Here is a 20,940-nt window from a genome sequence, read left to right on the forward strand (position 1 = left end):
AAGTTCTTGGCTCAGTAGTGGGGACTCCCTAGTTTAAACACTGATTTTTCCCACCTAATAAATATTAAAAGCAAGACTTGAAGGGATCAAACTGTTTCTAAGTAATGTAACTGCATCCCAGAACAAACCTTCAGAATAGTTACAGGAATACAAAAATCACCAGCACCCAAAAACATAAAATTCACAATGTCTGGGGCCTAATAAAAAATTACCAGTCATGCAAAGAAGCAGAAAAATATAACCCATAGTAAGGAGGAAAATCAATTGACACCAACCCAGAACTGAGACTTATATGAGAATTATTTGACAAAGCCAACAAAACAGTTATTGTAACTGTATCCCATATATTCACATAGCTAAGTAGAAACTTGGAAGGTATTTTTTAAAATAGTCAAGTTGAACTTGTAGAGATGAAAACTAAAATGTCCAAGATGAAAAAAAATCACTGGATGGAATTAAAAATACTTTAGACACTGCAGAAAGTGATTAGTGAACTTGAAGACATAGCAATAGAAATTATCCAAAATGAAATACCAAAAGAAAAAAGTTTTAGAAATGAATAAAGGTCATACATAATATATAACAGGTAGAAAGCATATGTCCTTTACAAATATTTAAAATTATGAAAACATTTAGGCATCAACTAAAAATAGGTAACAGGGTACATTGTTTTTTGTTTTATTGTCTTGTGGGGGTATGTGAACAAAATAATTTGAAGATGCTGCTCTAGATCCCACCTTTCTTCCCTCTTTCTCTGTGACTTTGCTCCTTGCTCATCTCTCCCCTCGAAAGCATCCTTTTCTTCCTCTCAGCTGGCTCATTCCCAACAGCACATGTAGCAACTAGTATCTGCACCTTCAAGACCAGCCCCCCAATCCACCTCGTTACTGCTCACCTGTTCCTCCATTCACAAACCAAGTCTGTACCTGCCATCTCTGCTTCTCTCTCTCATGTACTCTTCAACCTGCTCCAACATGACTTCCACTCACACTTCACCAGAATTTCTCATCCTATACTCTTCAATAACTTATTTGTTGCTAAATTAAATGGATCCTTTTTATTTTTCATCTCGCTTACCCTTTAAGTTTTTTTCAATAGTTTACCACTCCCTCCTTCACTCCTTCAGCAGTTTATCACTCCTTCCTTCTTAGCTTCTAGGATACCACCTTTTTTTTTTGTTTCCTTCTCACCTTTCTGGCCCATCTTTATTGTGTTTCTTGGCTGGCACCTTCTTATTGCAACTTCTAAATGCTGCTGTCCCTGTCCTTGGCCCTAAGGCTCTCTGTACACTTCTTCCCTTGGTGATCTTATCCAATATCATGGGTTTAATTGCATCCCTAGACCCATAACTCCCAAAAGTGTATCTCCAACCTAGACTCTCCTCTGGGCTCAAAGCCTACATTTCCAACTGCCTACCTGACAGTTTAAACACTTGAACGTCTCAGAGGCATTTCAAGTTTACCATGTTCAAAATTAAATGCTCGGTCTCCCCCAACACAAAATAGTGACTCTGTCCACCTAGTTATTCAAGCCAGGGAATCATCCTGAAGATTCCCCCTCCCTTATCCTCCACTCCCTGCCCACTGCCAATCTGGCACTGAGTTCTGCGAGTCAGTCTCTTCATTTCCATGAATACCACCACCACCATGGCCAAGCCACCGTTTCTCTCACTTGATTACAGTAGCCTCCCCGGTGCCTTCCTAGTTCCACTCTTGCCCCCTTCGATCCATTCTCTGGAGTACCCAGAATGAGCTTTTTAAAATATAACTTGAAGAATACTCTCCTGCTCTAATACTTCAATAACTTCCCATTACTCTTAAGATAAAATCTGCCCGGCCAGGCGTGGCTCAGCCGCTGAGCATGGACCTAGGATCCAGGAGATCGTGGTTCGATTCCTGGTCAGGGCACATGCCCGGGTTGGTGCCTGTGGTATTTCAGCCCACAGGCCGTCTTCAAACCTCATCTGCCACTCTCGATCCTGTAACGTGTAGTTTTATGCCCATTGAACCCTTTGCAGCCTGGCAGTCAAGCATCATGCAATGTCCCTGACCATCACAGACCAAACAAAGAGGATTGTGACATGGACTCTAAACTTGACTGCGTTTGCGTCCCAAGCGGAATGTGACGCCGGTGGCTCACAGCTCCGTTCAGGTCCGCAAAGTGCACCACTCCCCTCCCCCGCCCAGACCCAGGGACTCCACCATCACCGAGTGAAGGGAAACTCAGGCTCGCGCCTTCGCTCAAACTTTCCGTACAGCATGGCAGCCTCCGAAGGCGCCGCCCAGTGCACGGCCGACCGTACAACGTGGCCGCCTACTGGGCTCGCGCCGCAGCCTCGCCCACCCGGCGACCGGAAGTTTCCATTTGAAACCCAGGCGGCAGAGCCGGCTGACGGTGCGGCAGTTGCAGCGGAGCACCTTCTGAATCCGAGCAACGAGGACTGCGGGCAGGAGCCACAGGCACCTGGGTTCGGTCTACCGGGGAATGGGATTGGGCTGATGAGGGCGGGCGGGTTGGGGTGGATATGGAGGAGTTTCTCCTTACTCCTCCCCGGAGCCGGGACGGGCTAGGTCGCGCTCTCCCCGGGCCCTCCACTTCCTGGGGGTGGGGGGCGACACCCTGGACCACCGGGTAACGTTCACCTTCCACCTTCCAGGGCCCAGCCTTACCACCTCGCTACGATGGCCGGCGTGGTTAAGACAGTGTGCACACTGCAGCCCCCCTCGGTGCTGAGCGGCGGCCCGCTCGCAGGTGGGTGTCCACCCCCCTTCCCCCCGGGAAAGATGGAGGATCGAATCGTTGGCCGCTGTGGGAGGCGCAGGCAGGGGTGGGGGAGGGCATCCCCTCGGCGCTGACGACCTGCGCACTCCGGTAGAGCCGTCGGGTCTGGCTTTAATGTGGGAGTTAGGGGAAGAGAGGCGTGCGGTAGGGTTTTAGACCTGCCCTGCACCCCTTGCTTCCCCAAACCTGACCGGGCTGCATTACCAATTAGATTTAAGTTGCTGATTGCCCTACAATATTGTTCCCATTAAGCTGGGAAGCCCTTTGTTAACAATTACGGGTTTTATTTCCATACTTGCGCTGTCTGGAGGGACCGAGTTTGTTGTCTGGGAGGACGGAGGAGAGTTCATTTGGGAAGCAAGATACATAGGGGGTGGCTTTAGGGTTCCCCAGCTTGTCTGGTTTACATTTGTATCTGCCTGGTGTGTCTCATGTAGTTCATTCTCAATAAACATGTGTTGAGTGAAGTGAGAGAGGGGGCTCAGGCCTACGTAAAGCATTCGAGAAACTTGGGAGAAGAGACCTGATTAAAACTTGTTTATTGCTTTGCCATCTTGCTTTACGTTACTTGGCCTGTGGTTGAAAGTCATTGTCCAGGGTCTGCAGGTGTTCAGCTGCCTAATCTAGAGATTGTAGCACAAAATAAGCTTCAGTCATCAGAACCTGTTGTGGGACAGGTAGACTGTCCGGTTAGGTTAAGAAGAGTGAATCGATAGCTTGTATTTGTTTTTAAAATTAAATTAATCCTGGATTTAAAAAAAAAGAAAAGAACTTGTTGTGGGAGATTTTGAAGCAGCTGTTTTAAGATCCCTTCTCAGTTACTCCATGGAGCTGGTTTAAAGGGTTGTCCTGCTTATGTTACCTCAGAACACCTGACTGGTAATCCTGCCATTAGCAGGATCTAGGAGTGACCCGGGAACAAGTGCCACTTTGTTTACCCTGCTTTTCCCTTAGAGTGCAGTGCCTGTCAGTGGGGAGTGACTGGCTCTCCCCAGCCAAGTTTTCATCTCCTTGCTTTCTGCCCCTGTCCGAGCTTTGTGATCTTATGTAGCCTCAATAATTTAACATTTTTAGGCCTTCTTCCAGGTTTTTTGTTTTTGTGTTGGGCATGGGTTGGTTGTTCTTAAGTTTTAGTTTTTTTATTTGTTTTTATTACATTTAGTGGGGTAACATTGGTTAATAACATTATATAAATTTCAGGTGTACAACTTTATAATACAGCATCTGTATACCTGTTAGCTCAGCACCCGACGTCGTTTTTTTTAAAAAAATAAATATTTTTTATTGATTGATTTTTATTTTATTTTTTTAGTATTCCGTTGCATATATGTACCACATCTTGTTTTTCCAATCATCAGTCAAAGGACACATAGGTTGTTTCCATGTCTTGACAATATTGTGAATAGTGCTGCAGTGAACACAGTGGTACACATATCTTTACAAATAAGTGGTTTCATATTTTTAAGGTAGATACCCGGTCTAAGAGGTATTGCTGGCTCATATGTTAGCTCTATTACTTTTTGAGGAGCCTCCTTACTGTTTCTCATAGTGGCTGCACCAATTTACATTCCCAGCAGCAGTATACCAGGGTTCCCTTTTCCAGAGCTTCTCCAGGATTCTGACAGGTGTGAGGTGGTAGCTCATTGTGGTTTTGATTTGCATTTCCCTTATAACTAGTGATGTTGAGCATCTTTTCATATTTCTGTTGATCATATGTGACTTGCTTGTAAAAGTGTTTATTCAGGTCTTCTGCCCATTTTTTAAATAGAATTGTTGTTGTTGAGTTGTATGAGTTCTTTATATATTTCAGATATTAATTCCTTACCAGAGGTATCATTTGCAAATATCTTCACCCATTCCATTGGTTGCCTTTTTGTTTTGTTGATGGTTTCTTTTGCTATGCAGAAGCTTTTTAGTTTGATGTAGTCCCATTGATTTATTTTTCCTTTTACTTCCCTTGCCTTTGGGGTCAAGTTCACAAAAACCCCTGTAAGACCAAGATCCATAAGTTTAGTGCCTATGTTTCTTTCTATGTATTTTATTGTTTCAGGTCTTATATTCAAGTCTTTACTCCATTTTAAATTAGTTTTTGTGTATGGTGTCAAATAAGCAGCCTAGTTTCATTCTTTTGCGTGTGGCTTTCCAGTTTTCCCAACATCACTTATTGAAGAGACTTTCCTTTCTCTATTGTATGTCTTTGGCTCCTTTGTCAAAAATTTGTTGTCCATGTGCGGGTTTATTTCTCAGCTCTCAGTTCTGTTCCATTGGTCTGTGTTTCTGTTTTTCTGCCAATACCATGTTGTTTTAAGTATTGTAGCTTTATAGTATAGTTTGAAGTCAGGGAGTGTGATACCTCTAGCTTTGTCCTTTTTCCTCAGGATTGCTTTGGTTACTTGGGATCTTTTGTGATTCCATACAAATTTGAGGAATGTTTTGTTCTATTTCCTTGAAAAAAGGCCATTGGGACTTTGATAGGGGTTGTATTAAATCTTTCAACAAGTGTCTTGTAGTTTTCAGTATACATATCTTTCAGCTCCTTTGTTAACTTTATTCCTAGGTATTTTATTCTTTTTGTTGTGATCGCAAATAGGATTGTTTTCTTTATTTCTCTTTCTGATATTTTATTGTTAGTATATAGGAATGCAACAGGCTTTTATATATTGATTTTGTATCCTGCAACTTTATTTGTTGTTTCTAATAGTTTTTTTTGGTGGCATCTTTAGGGTTTTCTATATAGAGAGTCATCTCATCTGAAAACAGTTTTACTTCTTCATTTCCACTGGATGCCTTTTTTTTTTTCTTTTTGTCTGATTGTTCTGGCTGGGACTTCCAGTACTATTGAATAGCAGTGATGAGAGTGGGCGTCCATGTCTTTTTCTTAGAGGAAGTTTCAGTTTCTCACCACTGAGTGTGATGTTACCTGAGGGTTTGTCATATATGGCCTTTATAATGTTGAGGTACTTTCCTTCTATACCCATTTTTATTGAGTGTCTTACTATAAGTGGATGTTACAGCTTATCAAATGCTTTTTCTGCATCTATTGTTATAATCACATTGATTGATTTGTGGATGTTGAACCCTTGCATCCCTGGAATAAACCCCACTTGATCATGATCTATGATTCTTTTAATATATTGCTGTATTCGATTTGCTAGTATTTTTTTTAGGATTTTGCATCTATGTTTATAAGATATATTGGCCTGTAATTTTTGTGTGTATGTGTTATCCTTGCCTGGTTTTGGTGTGAGGGTAATGTTGGCCTCATAAAACGTTAGGAAGTATTGTGTCTTCTCCAATTATTTTGGAAAAAAATCACAAGGATTGGTATTAAATCTTCTTTGAATATTTGGTGGAATTCACCAGTGAAGCCATCTGGTCCTGGACTTTTGTTTTTTAAGAGGTTTTTGATTACTGTTCCAATTTCCTTACTAGTGACCCATCTATATAGGTTTTCTACTTTTAAAAAAAATCCTCATCTGAGTATATTTTTATCATTGCTTTTCAGAGAGAATGGAAGGGAGCCGGGGGGAGGGGGGGGGCAGGGGGAGAGAGAGAGACATTGATGTGAAAGAGACACATCTTTTGGTTGCCTCCTACATGTGCCCTGGCCAGGGCTGGGGATCAAGCCTGTAACTGAAGTACGTGCCCTTGGCTGGAATCGAACCCAAGACCCTTCAGTCCACAGGCCGACGCTCTAACCACTGAGCAAAACTGGCTAGGGCGGTTTTCTGCTTCTTCATGATTCACTCTAGAAGTTGTATACTTGTAAGAATTTGTACATTTCTTTTAGGTTATTGAGTTTGATGGTGTACAGTATATCCTTTCATAGTATTCTAGTATAATCCTTTGTATTTCTGCAGTGTCCATTGTAACTTCCTCTTTTGTTTCTGATTTTGTTTGACTCTTTTCTCCTCTAGCCAGAGATTTGTCAGTTTTATTTCTTTTCAAAGAACCAGTTCTTTGTTTATTAATTTTTTTCTATTGTCTTTTCTCTATTTCATTTATTGCTCTGCTTTTTATTATTTCCTTCCTTCTACTAACTTTGGGCTTCATTTGTTCTTTTTCTAGTTCTTTAAGGTGTAATGTTAGATTATTTACTTGGGATTTTTCTTGTTTCTTAAGGTAGGCCTATAATGCTATAAACACCCCTCTTAGTGCCGCTTTTGCTGCACCCCTAAAATTTTGTTATGTCATATCTTCATTTTCATTCATTTCTATGTATCTTTTGGTTTCTTATTTCTAATTTAACCCAGTAGTTGTTCAGTATCATGCTGTTTAATCTCCACATATTTGTGATTTTTTCCAGCTTTCTTCTTGTAATTAATTTCCAGTTTTATACCACTCTGGTCAGAAAATATGCTTGGGCCCAGCCGGCGTGGCTCAGTGGTTGAGCATCCGCCTAGGATCCAGGAGATCGCAGTTCGATTCCTGGTCGGGGCACATGCCCAGATTGTGGCTTGATCCCTAGTCGGGGGCGTGCAGGAGGCAGCCAGTCAATGATTCTTTCATCATTGATGTTTCTGTCCTTCTCACCCTCTCCCTTCTTCTCTCTGAAATCAATAAAGATATATTTATATATATATATGCGCACTTGGTATGATTTCAGTCTTAAATTTATTGAGACTGGTTTTGTGTCCTGACATATAGTCTATCCTTGATTGTTCGGTGTGCACTTGAGAATGTATCCTGGTGTTTGGAGATGGAAAGTTCTGTAAATATCAATTAAGTCCATTTGGTCTAATGTGTCATTTAAGGCCAATATATCCTTACTGACTTTCTGACTGGATGATCTGTCCATTGCTGTAAGTGGGGTGTTCAGGCCCTCTACTGTAATTGTAGTTTTGTTAATTTCTGCCTTTAGGTCTGTTAGTGATTGCTTTATGTGTCTTGGTGTTCCCAGGTTTCATACATATGTATTGGTAAGTATTATGTCTTCTGGATGAATTATCCCCTTTATCATTATAAAATGTCCATCTTTGTTTCTTTTTACCTTTTTTATCTTGAAATCTATTTTGTCTGATATAAGTACTGCTACATCCACTTTTTTCTCTGATACCACTTGCTTGGAATATCATCTTCCACCCCTTCACTTTTTCTTTTATTTATTTTTTTAAAATACATCTTTATTGATTTCAGAGAGAAGAAGAGAGAGGGAGAGAGAGATAGAAACATCAATGATGAGAGAGTCATTGATTGCCTGCCTCGTGCATGCCCCATATTGGGGATCGAGCCCACAACCCGAGCATGTGCCCTGACCGGGAATCGAACCATGACCTCCTGGTTCATGGGTCGAAGCTCAACCGCTGGGCCACACCGGCCTGGCCCACCCCTTCACTTTAAAGCCTATGATTATCTTTGGAGCTGAGTCTCCTGCAGACAACATATAGTTTGGTCTTGTTTTTTAATCTATCTTGCTACTGTGTGCCTTTTGATTGGTAATTAGTAATTTACATTTAGGGTGATTATAACATATGAGGCTCTAACCACAGCCATTTTATCTTTTGTCTTCTGGTCACTCTGTCTCCATTGTTTCTTTTCCCTTGTTCTGTCTGCTATTTTAATTTGGTGGTTTTCTATGATTTTTTCCCCTTCGTTTCCTCTTTTTTTATGTTTTGTGTCTCAGCTCTGGGTTTTTGTTTTGTAGGTGCATTAGGTTTATGTAAAATGTCTCACACATGCAATAGTCCTGCTTTTGATATTCTCATATCTTCATTCACCTGTACGTATTCAGTACTTTTTCTCTTCCCTTTTGTGATTTTGTTGTCACAAATTACCCCTTTTTATGCTGTGCATTCATTACCAAGTTGCAGTAGCTATAGTAATTTTTTAATGCCTCTTTTTCTCCTTAACCTTTGTTATAATTAAGTGTTTACTCTCCTACTCTGAAGCAGAGTTGTAGGCTTCTGCTTCTGTATGTTAGTCATCTTGCTCAAAGTTTTGTATACTTTTCTCGGTTTTCCAGTAGAAGAGTTCCTTTCAACATTTCTTGTTAATGCAGGTACTGTAGTAGTAAATTCTCTCAGCTTTTTCTTTTTTTGTCTGAGAAAGCTTTTATTTCTTCATAGCTAAAGGATAACTTTGCTGGATATATTATCCTTGCCTGATGGTTCCTGTCTTTCAATATTTTGAATATTTCTTTCTATTCTTTCCTGGTTTGCAGTATTTCTACTGAAAAATCTGATGGTAATCTAATGGAGTTCCCATTGTAGGTTACAGTCTTCTTTTCCCTGGTTGCCTTGAGAATTCTTTCTTTGTCATTAATTTATGACAGTTTGAATAAAATCATCTTGGAGAAGATCTTTTGCATTGATAAAATTAGGTGTCCTGTTAGCTTCCCTTATTCTAAAGTCCACTTGTTCCCATAGGTTTGGGAGTTCTCATCAATTATTTCTCTCCCGAGGCTCTGTTTCCTTCTCCCTCTTCTCTAGCATTCCCATTATCCTTATGTTGCTCTTTCTAGTGGAGTCAGATAGTTCTCATAGACAGAGTTCTTTCTTTTTTTTCTTTTTTTACTCTTAGTTCTTTCTGTTCTTCCTCCTGGGTCATTTCTAGGTTTCTATTTTGAGCTTGCTAAATCTCCCTTCATCTTGTCTGCTCTATTTCCAGTGCTCTCTGGTGCACTCCTCATCTCATTTATTGAGCTCCAGAATTTGTTTGGTTCCTTTTTATAGTTTAAATCTCTTTGGTAAAGTACTCCTTTGAATTAATTTTATTCTTGAACTCATTTTACTACCTTTCTGAGTCCTCTTGTATCTTGTTGAACTTTTTCATAACTGCAATCTTAAATTCTCTGCTTTTTGTGTGTTTTTAAAAAAAAAAATTTTTTTTAACATGTCTTTACTGATTTCAGAGGGAGGGAGGGAGGAGAGAAAGAAACATTAGTGATGAGAGAGTCATTGATCGGCTGCCTCCTGCACGTATGCCACTGGGGGGTCGAGCCCCCTGGGCATGTGCCCTGATTGGGAATTGAACAGTAATCTCCTGGATCATAGGTTGATGCTCAACTGCTGAGCCACACTGGCTGGGCTTAACTTCTCTGTTTTTTAAGTCACAGCCTTCCATGACTTTGATTTCTGGAGACTTTTCATTTTCTTTCTGTTCTCCTATGTTATCTTGGTTGTTCATGGTATTTAATGAATTGTTTCTCCACCTGAACATTTGAGGTACTGAGCCCTTTTCTTGTTTAAGTACTATTTTGCTCTCAATAATTCAGGAGTTTGCTAGGTAGGGTACTTTACTTTGATGGTATTATAGTGTTAAGTTTTTGTTTTCTCTTACCTGTGATATTGGCACCTCTGGGTTCATGGTGGAGCGATGTCACCTGAGTTAAGAAAAATGTTGCATACCCACAGGGGTGGTTGGTGTCCCCTCTGGGATTGGGTGGCCTCAGTTACAGGGCACTGTCACTGTGGTGGGGGATGTGGTGAATGGTAGAGTACTGGTTTTGTGCATTATCTCCTTTTCCTAATGGTCGTTGGCCCTGCTGTCTTTTTGGAGGCATCTTCACTGCCTCCTCCTGGCTCTGTTGGGATGGGTGGGTCAGGGGAGACAAGTTTGTGATCTTATGGCTCTGCCCCCCTCCTTGTCAGCACTGCTGTACTATTTAAGGTTTCCCAGCCACCTCTATTGGGGTCTGCCACAATGGGGAGGGGAGAAGGGAGATGCCTTTCCCCAGAGGAACACTGCTGCTGCCCCTCTTGCAGCCCTTGTGTGAGGGCTGCAGCCTGACTTCACTGCTAACTTGCTCACTGGAGCCATGGGGGGCCCCATTCCTCTATTTCCCCCATCCTGCCTTCCCTACTTGTTCTAGTACACCCACCTTCAGGTGTCCTAGTGGATGGATTTTTAGGCATGTCTGTGTGTTGAGCAGAGGATCCTTTGTTGAGTTATAGTTGCCGAACTTGTAAACTTGGGAGAAACAAAGGGGTTTTCTCACTCTGCCATGATGCTTACATCACTCCAGGTTTTACATAACTCCGAGTTTTAGGTTTTTAAATGGGTAACATATACACATAAAAAAAATCCAAAGTTAGAAAATGATATGCCATGAAAAACAAGTCCTCTTTCCTCCTTTGAGCACCAGCCATTCAGTTTCCCTCCTAGCAGCTCTCATTTTAAGAAGAGTGTTAATTTTGATCAATTTACTGTTAACACCTTGTTATCATCTATAACTTATGACTACTTGAGAGAGGAGAAGGTAAATATGTTCCCCCAATGTTGCCTTTTACTTCAGACAGAGACCTCAAAAAGAACCCTTTTAATCTTTGTTTTGTGGATAAGAGTATGGAAAATTGGGTGTAAGTCCTCAGTGAGTATACCTATAAATGAAATAATTTGTTAACCTGAGAAATCATATTTATTCCACAATAATCATATTATTGTGAAGTTAGAGTCATCAAAATCTTTTTCAAACATAAATACAAAATTTCCTAATCCCTGTGATCTAGTGCTTTGTACCTCATTTCTTCAACTTGATTTCATTGTTATGGCTCTTTCTTTATTTAGGTTAAGCTTAAAGGAGCCATTTTACAATGAATAAAGTAAAAGTGTAAACTAGAAAAGTGTGTGTGTGTGTGTGTGTCTGTGTGTGTCTGTGTGTGTGTGTGTTGGGGAGAGGAGGGAGGGTACTTAACCCCAGAACAAGTTACTACTTGAATTTGGTATGGAATATAAATGGTAGAAAGGCAGCGTGTGGTGGAGGGTAGTGTGAGGGTCAGGGAATCCCGCCCTCTGGGCAGGGCCGTTTCTCGGTTACCTGGCCATAGCCTAGCAAGAGGATCAGAACAGAATGCTAGATGGTAACCTCTGAACTTAGTGATGGGTAAACATATTAAAAGGGCCGGCGGTAAAGGTAATCAGCATGGAAGAGGGAAAGGAGACTAGAGGAGATTCTTTACAGATGGTCTGTGAAATAACCCACGAAACTTTGAAGGGTACTGTTTACTCAACAGCAGGTATTGAACCTCTGTTCGTATGCCAGATGCTCTCCTAAGCACTGGGACACAAAGACGCATTTTAGAGTAGTTAGGGAGACAGTCTGGTCAAAACAGCTAAAGCGATGAAAAGAGAAACTCGAAGCAGCTTGAGTGTGGCCTCGGGAGAGCGTGCCAAGTGCCTAGGAGCTCAACAGGATGGCCCGAGTCCTCGGCTGTCTGATGAAGGATTCAGCGTGTTTTGCCCTGCTCACCGCCACACTGCCTCGCATTCAGCTCTTGGCTTGTGTCAGCCTCCACTTTGACCCTCTGGCCATTCCGTTTGCTTTGTCATCCAGCTTTTCGCTACCCTGAAACACACTGCACTGTCACATTTAAAGAATTTTGGTTTCTATCCCCAAGGAGTCTAGAATTCTTATCCTTCTGAATTAATTTTCACAAATTGAGATAGGCCAAAATGAAGTACATTTCTGGCAACTTAGAATGGAGCTCCGTTTGTTATAGAGGTTTTACCCTCCTGTTTTCCTTTGCAGACTCACAAACTCGAGCCACTTCTAAGAGCTTATTACCTGTTAAATCTAAAGAAGTCGATGTTTCCAGAATTCTTCATCCAGGAGTTTCAGAAAATGATGTTATGAAAATCATCAAACCAAGGCGAGAGACTGGGTGGGTCAGGTCATTGGTATCCAGTTAGAACACCTTGCTAAAAATATCTCGGTACCAAGAATTAGAAAAGAGGGTTTTTGAGAGCACAAGGCATCTGAACAAGTGGCCGAGAGTCGGTGACCCAGAGCAGTGCAGTATTGCTGAGTGGTTTTCAGGAGCCTCTATGTTGATCAGTTCTGAAGAGGCACAGCAAGGGTCATGATAAGAGGCATTGTTTCCTTTCTCACCACTGCTCTCAGTGTACAGATGGCACCACTGTGGTCATACACCAGCCCTAAATAGTAGTCATGGCGGGTGGGGCTAGTTGTTAGCCTCTGTAGCTGGTCTGAGCATAGTCCAGCGCAGTGTGCATTCGTGTCCCTCCACCCAGTGCTCAGTCCCCCATGTAAGTGAGGCTGACGTGAGATAGTCACTCCATGTTGAGCAAGAGGGGATTTCATTCTCTGTTAATAAGCCTTTTTCAATAATCTGGGCTGAGACAACATGCATGTTTCAGAGCTAAGTCTTGTGCTGTTTGCATTGTATAAAATCTCTGGTTCTGTCCTCAAAAAACCAGCCTCTTTCTTCTGCTTTGTTCACAACACGTAACAATATATTACAATTCTCTGATCGATTCCTTTGTTGTTTTGTAATTAAGGTATTATTGACCACATTATAGTTTCAAGTGTACAACATAACAATTTGATATGTGTAGATACTGCAAAATGTTCACCACAGTAAGTCAAGTGAACATCCTGATTTCTGTGTCTTTGCTTCTCTAGGCAGGTGAAAGCTGCAGATACTGCCATCAAGAGGAATGTCAAAAAGAGGTGAGCATCAGGGTAAATGAAGGTTAGGTACCATTTTAGTGGATCTCAGTCCTAGTTATATAGGATTTGTTAGGACTTGTTTAATGTGTTACAGTCTAGGTGCCACCCCCAGAAATCTGAATGGAATTTTCAGGGGTGAGGCACAGCCATATTTGAGAAACACTCTTGGGGCAAGATCAGTGAAGAAGCTACCATCTTGAGTGCCACTCAAGAGCTTTTTGGGCTCTATGCCAGGACCACTGCTGTCTGGAAATAAAACCCAGCTATGATCTATGACCTATCACAGGATAGGAGGGGCTGCGTGTAGTTAGTGATTTCAAGATGGCATTTCTCATAGTGCTCCTGCTGCTGATGCTGGTGAAGGCGAAACCCAGGAGAAGGGTCCATGTTTCTGTCTTTGGGGCCAGCTGGGACATTTTGCAGTCCTGAGACAGAAATAATGTAAGCTGAAAAGTCTGTAGAAATAGGTTCTAATTCCAAATCTGGGCATGTCTTAAAAGTTCTGAAAACAAAATACTGTCCAAGAAGAACTCTAAGTTACTAAGTGTCAGTAGCTAGCTAAAAATGGTACATGTATTCTCTTATCCTTCACAATAATAATGTTCGGAGATGTAGATATTATCCTCATTCTAGAAATGAGGAAACAGAACCTCAGAGAGGTTCTGCAACTCACTGAAGGTCATACAGCACTGTGATGAAGCCAGGATTTGGACAGCCATTTGTGAGGCTCCCTAGTCCATACTCTCAGCCCCTCCACCACCTCCTTAAGCATAGTTATCATTACAGCTATAGACCACTGAGTAAGCAGAAATCGGGGGAAGAGCTCAAGGATAAGAACCAGATCTTAGAGGCTGTCAACAAGCAGTTGCACCAGAAGTTGACTGAAACTCAGGTAAGAGACCCGCCAGCCCTCTGCCATCAGCTGCACTGGGTGATGCATGTGGGACCCTGAGGGACAGCCCCTCAGGTGGGAGCAAGCTTGTAATGCCCAGCTACCCATGGGCAGAGAGTTAAGACGCCAGGCTTGTGCTGTGGCTGTCTTGAGAGCAAGGGCAGCAAAGACCACCCCTGAGGAGTGGAACAGGCCTGATCTGTCTGCATGGCACCCCAATAGGAAAAACTGAAGGACCTGACCGAAAAGGTGGAACTGCTGCAGAAGTTTCAGGACAACAGTTTGGCAATTTTGGAGAGCAAGGGCCTCAACCCAGGTAAGAAACAGCACACAGTGGCCTTCAGAGGAATCAGTGCACTTGCCCTCTCCTGGGATGATTCTGGACTGTGTGTTAAGAGTCCAGCATGGCAGCAGCTGGCCTAGTCCGTGCAGGAGCTCGGAGCTCTTCATTCGCTGACGATGTTGACTATGCCTGACCAACAAAATTTCAGGTGGTTGTGGAGAGAGAGAGGATTGTCGCTTTCTTATCTGAACACTTTATGCCATTCATTTGGTGCCCAAAGGTATGACCTTGCAAATTAGACCAGAAATACTTTCTTTCAAGAAAGAGAGTATACAGTTAACTTTCCCAGGTGGGAAGAGAGAGAGATGATGCTGTTTCTAGTACCATCTGGCTAATCAGAATCACCGTGGTTAAAATGTGATTCCTGTTCTGACCCCGTCCCTAGAGAGCAGAGTGTAGAGCAAAGAGGAGAGCACGAGAAGGGCTTTCCCAGAGACTGGAAGGGGCCTTAGATGGAGCTGGGGAGCCTGAGGGTGCCCAGGGAAGGGCCCCAGTCTTCTTTGAATTAAGGAATGATGACATTGAATGCTACTGGTTAACTGTGCAATTTAGGATATATTCTTTATGTACATTTTTACATTATTTTAATTTACTATGTGTATGCACTACTTTTACCAAAAATAAAAATAATATTTAAAGCCTGAAAAGCTTTAAAAAATAGTTCCGTGTTTTGTAAACAAAAAATCCAACCTAACATTGCCTTTGGAAAAATTTTCTGAAGAGAAAGGAGGAGGAATTCTTGGCCATATCCAAACTTAGAAAGGAAGGAGATAAAATATATCTCAAGGCAGGTGTGGGCAACACTGCCAAGGTAAAAATTCAGGGGAGTCGGAGCAGCTGCCTAGAGGGGTTTTTTTGTTTGTTTGTTTGTTTAAGGTACAGTTCCCTAAGCGAGGCTAACTTTGTTGTCTCCATTATGTTTAGACGCTGAAACCCTAGAAACAGAGCAAGAATCCAACCCGGATCATGTGGACTCTATGGTGAGGGCATGGGTGTGAGTGGGCGAGGGCTGAGTGGCCATGGGGCTCTGCAGCTCTAAGATCTCTGCCATATGCTCAGTAAACCCCGAGGATCAGCCTTTGGTATCCAGGGTAGTGGAAGAGGAGAGGGGTGGGTATGTACTCAAAATAGCATATTTTACTTGGCAGGTGACTTTGTGCTTACAAATATGAGTGAATTTGAGTTGAAAATGTACTACTTCAAAACACACAATAGGAGAGACCTGGTTTCTCTGTCCTACACTATATAACAAATTTCTCTCTTATTACTTCGCTAAAAACCATAATGCAAAGGTTCAGCATGAATTAAATTTGGCTTCTTTTTGGTTCCTTCTCTGAAGTGTGGGATTTAAGTCTTTTGAGCCTCTATAATCAGGAGATCAGTTGTCATCTTAGAGTCATAGAACACTAGATATGGAACCATCCTCAGCTTTCCCAGGACATTAGTCACCCCTTCAGTGGCTCTGTTTGCTCATATTGCTTGTGCAGCAGGGCTCATGGAAGTGGGGTATTCTGTAGTCCCTCCTGAGGACTGAGTTCCTCCTGGGTGCCCAGTAGGGAGCCCGATGCATGTGGACCCTCAGCAAACGACTGAATGATCATCTAATTCAACTCTCCTTTGATACAAAGAGCTTAGTTTATATGAAGAAAGTGTTCACATATCAATAAAGATTCATTACTACATTGTACTTTCCTCTTAGTTGCTGTTAGAAACTTTGCAAGATGAACTGAAGCTTTTTAATGAAACAGCCAAAAAGCAGATGGAAGAGTTACAGGTAAGAGGCAGGCATCACTCTGAAGCAACATTACCATTTCCTACGACAGTAGGTGGATCTATGGAGGGCTTTTGCTTATTTATGTATTTATTTTTAATAAACTTTTGTGATAATTTTAGATTTACAGAAAATTTGCAAAGAAAAACAGAATTCAGTTCCCCTACAAATAACAGATAATTCTTCCTCAATGGAATAGAAGCATAATGTTTCAAAGTTTTGGTTTTTTCTTTTTGAATATCTTTCCATGCAGGCATTAAAAGTAAAGTTGAAGATGAAAGAAGAAGAGAGGGCCCGGTTCCTAGAACAGCAGATCTTATGTAACAGCCAAGTAAATGATTTTACAACAGCCCTTGAGGAAATGGAGCAGCTATTAGAAATGTGATAAAAAGCAAGTGGCCAGATGGCTCTCTTGGGAATTAACTTGAAGAGAAAGCCACTAAGGATATTTGCTTCTTGGCCGTAATCTTACCATCCCTAGAATGAAAACAGTTTCGGCAGTAGGATTAAGGACAGTTTATGCTGGAATGGCGGTTCCTCCTTTAAGCAAGTGTTCCCAACCTTCACATTGGTCAGAAGTCTACAAGAAAGGGGTCTGGAAACTTGGATCAGTTCCTAGGCAACAGTGCGACATGCCGTTAGAATCAGGAGACTAAACCAGCCACTGCCAGAGGACCCAAAAGGTCACACTCAGATGTGTGGGAAGAAACCCTTAATTGTACATTGGAGCTTAGGTGCTCCACAGGGAACATCACTGAGGAGCCACGCAGCCCTCTTCTGATTTGGAACACATTCTTTCCCATCCTGGTTGGGCTCTGTACCTCATAAATTTGTGAACTTAAGTTACTTGAAATGGCTTACTAAATGGGGTGAAGGTATAGATAGCAGTAACACCTACCTGAAACAATACAACTTGGAGCTTTTAATCTAAATTACTTCTGTGTTTTTTATATGTATATATATATAGTGTTAATTTTAAAATAAAGATTTCTGTAACTGTTTGGATTGCAACATTGAAAAGTGAAAATAGCCTTCTAACCTAAGTATGTTCACTGACTACTATTTAACTAATGTAGGTAACAAGTTCACAACTCCAATTTAACCCAGAATATCTTTCTTCTACTCACTAAGTGCTCCATGCCTACGCCGCCCTGTCCTCCAGGAACGTTAGCTAGTCTTCTGGGGGCATTCCCTGCTTGTAGCAGCAGGTGCCAGGCTCCAGTCACAGGTTTGTGTCACGAGTTGCCTGTGTTCTCCCTGTATTCCTAAGCGTGGTTGTGTGCCTGCTATTGGCTTTGTATGGCCAATCCGGGACCTGGCTTCATAGATCCTTAATCAGCTGAAGTCCATAGCAGGCTGCCTCACCCTGGTTTACCAAAGGCACAGCATTACTGAAGCTTCCCAGAGCCACCCAATCAAGCGATGAATGCCCCCACCCTAACTTATAGAGCTAAAAGTCTTTGCCTTCGCCACAAACATTTGTGCAGTTGGTTACGCCCCACATGTTTTGAGGGGGCAACCCAGTTAAATCTCATCAATGAGAAGGACTGAACATTTTCTAACCATTTTCAGGATGTTAATAGTTTAAAAAGTTGTTTACACCAAATGAATTTATAATTGCTATTTCAGGCCCCCCAAAAGTTTACTTCCTTCTTGGAAGGAGAGGGTGGGAAACTCCTTGTGGGATCCTCACCGCCTTGTCATGCCTCCCTAGTTAACTCCTGGGAACATACTGATTTCAATGTCTATCATTACTCACCTTCCCAGCAGAGACCCTGCTCTCTGATGGCCTGGTCTCACCAAGGTTCTGCTCTGCACCACCAGCCAGCATTTGTGCACTCTTGACTCATTCCCTCTGACCTGTGCTGCTCCATCTGCCTTTTGTACATGTAATATTCTGGGTGCTTATTCTGATCTGGAGCCTGAACAAATTCATACACAAACTCAACAAATAGTGATCTCCACTCTCCACTTTGCTAGATGCTATAGGAATCTTTAATGTAGTGTGACATTCTTAACCTCAGACTCTTACAGTATTTGGTGAAACAAAAAGTGTGCAGGTCATATACAAGTTAACAAAAGGTGATTCTTCATTAACAATGGGTTGTGTGATACAATTGTGTTCTATAGTAGTTGACTATGGGCTAGTCTTTGAAAAAGGTAGACTGGGAATTGAAGGAAAAGTAACATTTGGAGAGGCTAGCTAAAAAGTTGAGGGCCCTCCAGGTTGGTGAACACGTGGAGAATTGGGGAGAGTGGCAGTATCATTGGGAAACTCCAGAAAGAAAATAAAATCATGGAAGACTGGGAAAAAAGGGCAGAGGAATATCCAGATGAGTCTTGGGAAACTTAGTAAGAACACTGGGCTTGTTCAGAGGGTTCAAAATGAGAAGGGATTATGTCTGATGCTTAATTGAACACTTGTAATGTGCCAAATGTGTTCATGTTCCTCATGTACATTCTCATGTAATCATTACAATCAGAAGGTAAGCACTGTTACTCCATTTTACAGCTGGGGAAATAGCTCAGAGTAGTTAAATTGATTCACCCAGGGTCAAACTACAAGCAAGTATTCAAGAAAAAAATTGAGCCAGGGAATAATGGGAGTGAAGATACATGGTGTTGCCAGAAGTTTTGAAGAACCTTAAATGCCAGGCTAAGAAGTGTGGGTTTTTATCATTTAGGCCAGAGGTTTCCAAACTTTCTCAGTTCATGATGCCCCTATTGTCTCAGTAATAATTTTTTTTAATTAAAGAAATTTTATTATCAACTGTCTCTGCAGTTTGCTTGCTCTTACTAGCTGATAAAATTCCAGAGCAGAGCGATTCACCAGCACTAACGGATTTAACAGCCATTAAGTTGCAAATCTATCCTTTGGCACAGCGCAAGAATACAGATCAGCTCAAGAAAGTAACTTCATAGGAAAGTGTTCACAGAAGAAGTACCCATATCCATTTATCATGCATTCCAGGGCCTCATGGTCCCCTTGCAGTTGCCTAACTCCTAACCCAGTTTCTTTGTATAGTCTGAAAACAATCGCTCAAGTGAGATATCCCTCCAGAGCATTGTTGAAAATACATGGTGTCCCCAAAGACTACTGTATACACTAACAGCTGAAAGCTCAATTGATGTTTCTTTTCAGATTTAACTCATTGGAATTAATAATTATTAAAGTGTGTAGACATTTTTGGGGACAACCTGTATATTAAATGTAGAGATATCCCAGGTCCCTGTTCTAAATGTTAAAAATATATTAAATGAGCACATAGAGAAAATATCCATAGGTACAGTCTATGTTCTAATGAGTTTTTGTTTCCCCCTTTTAATAATGTCCATAATTTCTTCCGAACCCTTCCTTTGTAGGCATTCGGTTCTATCAACATTTAACTTCTTTCGATGCTCCAGTGGCAAACCATTCTTTTTTGCACCCATGCAAACAACGTTTTTATACTAAGGTGAAGGGGGAGCATTTAATTTTTTATCTGATAACTTCAACAGGTTATTTTTTTTTTCATTCTTGAATGTAAACACTTCTACTGGAGCATATGTTCCACTATGAACCCCTTCTTGCTTTCCAGAGAACCTAAATTGCTTTTGTTCATTTTCTATACTACTCCCATACTTCATCGCCAGGACTTTGAAAACTGGTAGCTATACATCCACTCCAAGTTTCACTTGTTTTGCCTTGGGAATTGCCAAAATCAAGCTTAAAATCCTATAACTGAATAAACATTTGGGGAATTCCCTACCATATGCGTCTAGAGGGTAGAGAGTGCCAGAGCCCGAGTCCTGATTTTGAAGCTCTGAACAGCAGAAGCTGGTTATCCCAGCTTTGCTTGCAGTCAGGGCACGGGCACATGGCTAAGACTTAGCCAATCTGGACACCCTCTGGGGCTTTGAATTGTGCCCAAGAACAGCAGAAACTTCACCCTGGTGGTGGCAGCCACATCTGGGTTTTGGGAACTGCAGGGGTGTAGTGACAGCAGCAGGCAGGGTGGTGCCGGTGACGCATGAGGCAGTGTCCACGTTCGCCAAGCTCAGCAGGGGTGCAGTGGCCTGCGGGGCTGTTTCCGTCTGTGACACTGGCTGTATTACAAATGCCTCACCTCCCTTATGCCTGCCTGTTAAGTCAGCTTTATGGTCCTAAATTCCTTGTCATTCTGTAAGCTTTAAAACAGCCTTTCAGCATGTTCCTTTGTCTGCTGAAATCGGCCACTTTCTGTTGCAACTAAGAACCCTACGGGCGGTCCACGAGGCGTTCGGAGGCGCACCCTCTGGGTTCAGCAGGTTCCTGCCATGGGCAAAGTACGGAAACTCTCCTCCTGGCCCTGCGGGTCTTTGCGGCTGGGGTTGACAGGACCTCCTGCAGCCGCCTGCAGCCCCCCCCATCTGCAGCAGGGGCACGAATGAGGAGGGGACAGCAAGCACAGCGCAGTGCCACTGTCTCCAGAGTTACGGGAAAGGTGGGAAGTGTGGGCCCTATTGTCTCAGTAATATTTTTTGACACCAAAAGAAATACCTAGCTACTTCAAGTAATTACATCCACATAAGTACTTATGGCCTAACAACTTAATAGCTATTTGAAAAAATAATACAAAGATCTAGAGAAAAGAATTTTCATTTCACTGCTCAGTAACTACAATTATTTACTAATGGGATGTTGGACACTGCTTAATTTCTCAAACCTTGGAATCAAATTGGACACTACTGCCTTCATTCCCTGTTTGACGTTGAAAGGAATGTAA

At 42.1% G+C, this 20,940-nt stretch overlaps 1 protein-coding gene across 1 annotated transcript; it reads left to right on the plus strand.

Moving 5' to 3' along the window:
• Nucleotides 1-2,255: 2,255 nt before the first annotated feature.
• KNSTRN (kinetochore localized astrin (SPAG5) binding protein) lies at nt 2,256-17,218 on the plus strand. The gene is made up of 9 exons (XM_081156412.1): nt 2,256-2,467; nt 2,657-2,751; nt 12,248-12,380; nt 13,142-13,189; nt 13,976-14,081; nt 14,304-14,397; nt 15,349-15,404; nt 16,124-16,198; nt 16,449-17,218. Exons 1-9 carry the CDS (start codon nt 2,259-2,261, stop codon nt 16,578-16,580), a joined length of 948 nt encoding a protein of 315 aa, XP_081012538.1. The 5' UTR covers nt 2,256-2,258; the 3' UTR covers nt 16,581-17,218.
• The last annotated feature ends 3,722 nt before the right edge of the window (nt 17,219-20,940 follow it).

Source organism: Miniopterus schreibersii (genome assembly GCF_964146895.1).
Source record: "Miniopterus schreibersii genome assembly, chromosome: 1".
In the NCBI taxonomy this organism is placed as follows: Eukaryota; Metazoa; Chordata; class Mammalia; order Chiroptera; family Miniopteridae; genus Miniopterus; species Miniopterus schreibersii.

Coding starts and splice junctions, on each gene's coding strand:
- KNSTRN (XM_081156412.1), top strand. CDS start 2,259: ATGGCAGCCTCCGAAGGCGCCGCCCAGTGCACGGCCGACCGTACAACG. Junction 14,082..14,303: donor AGAAGTTGACTGAAACTCAG/GTAAGAGACCCG, acceptor GCACCCCAATAG/GAAAAACTGAAGGACCTGAC. Junction 15,405..16,123: donor CGGATCATGTGGACTCTATG/GTGAGGGCATGG, acceptor CTTTCCTCTTAG/TTGCTGTTAGAAACTTTGCA.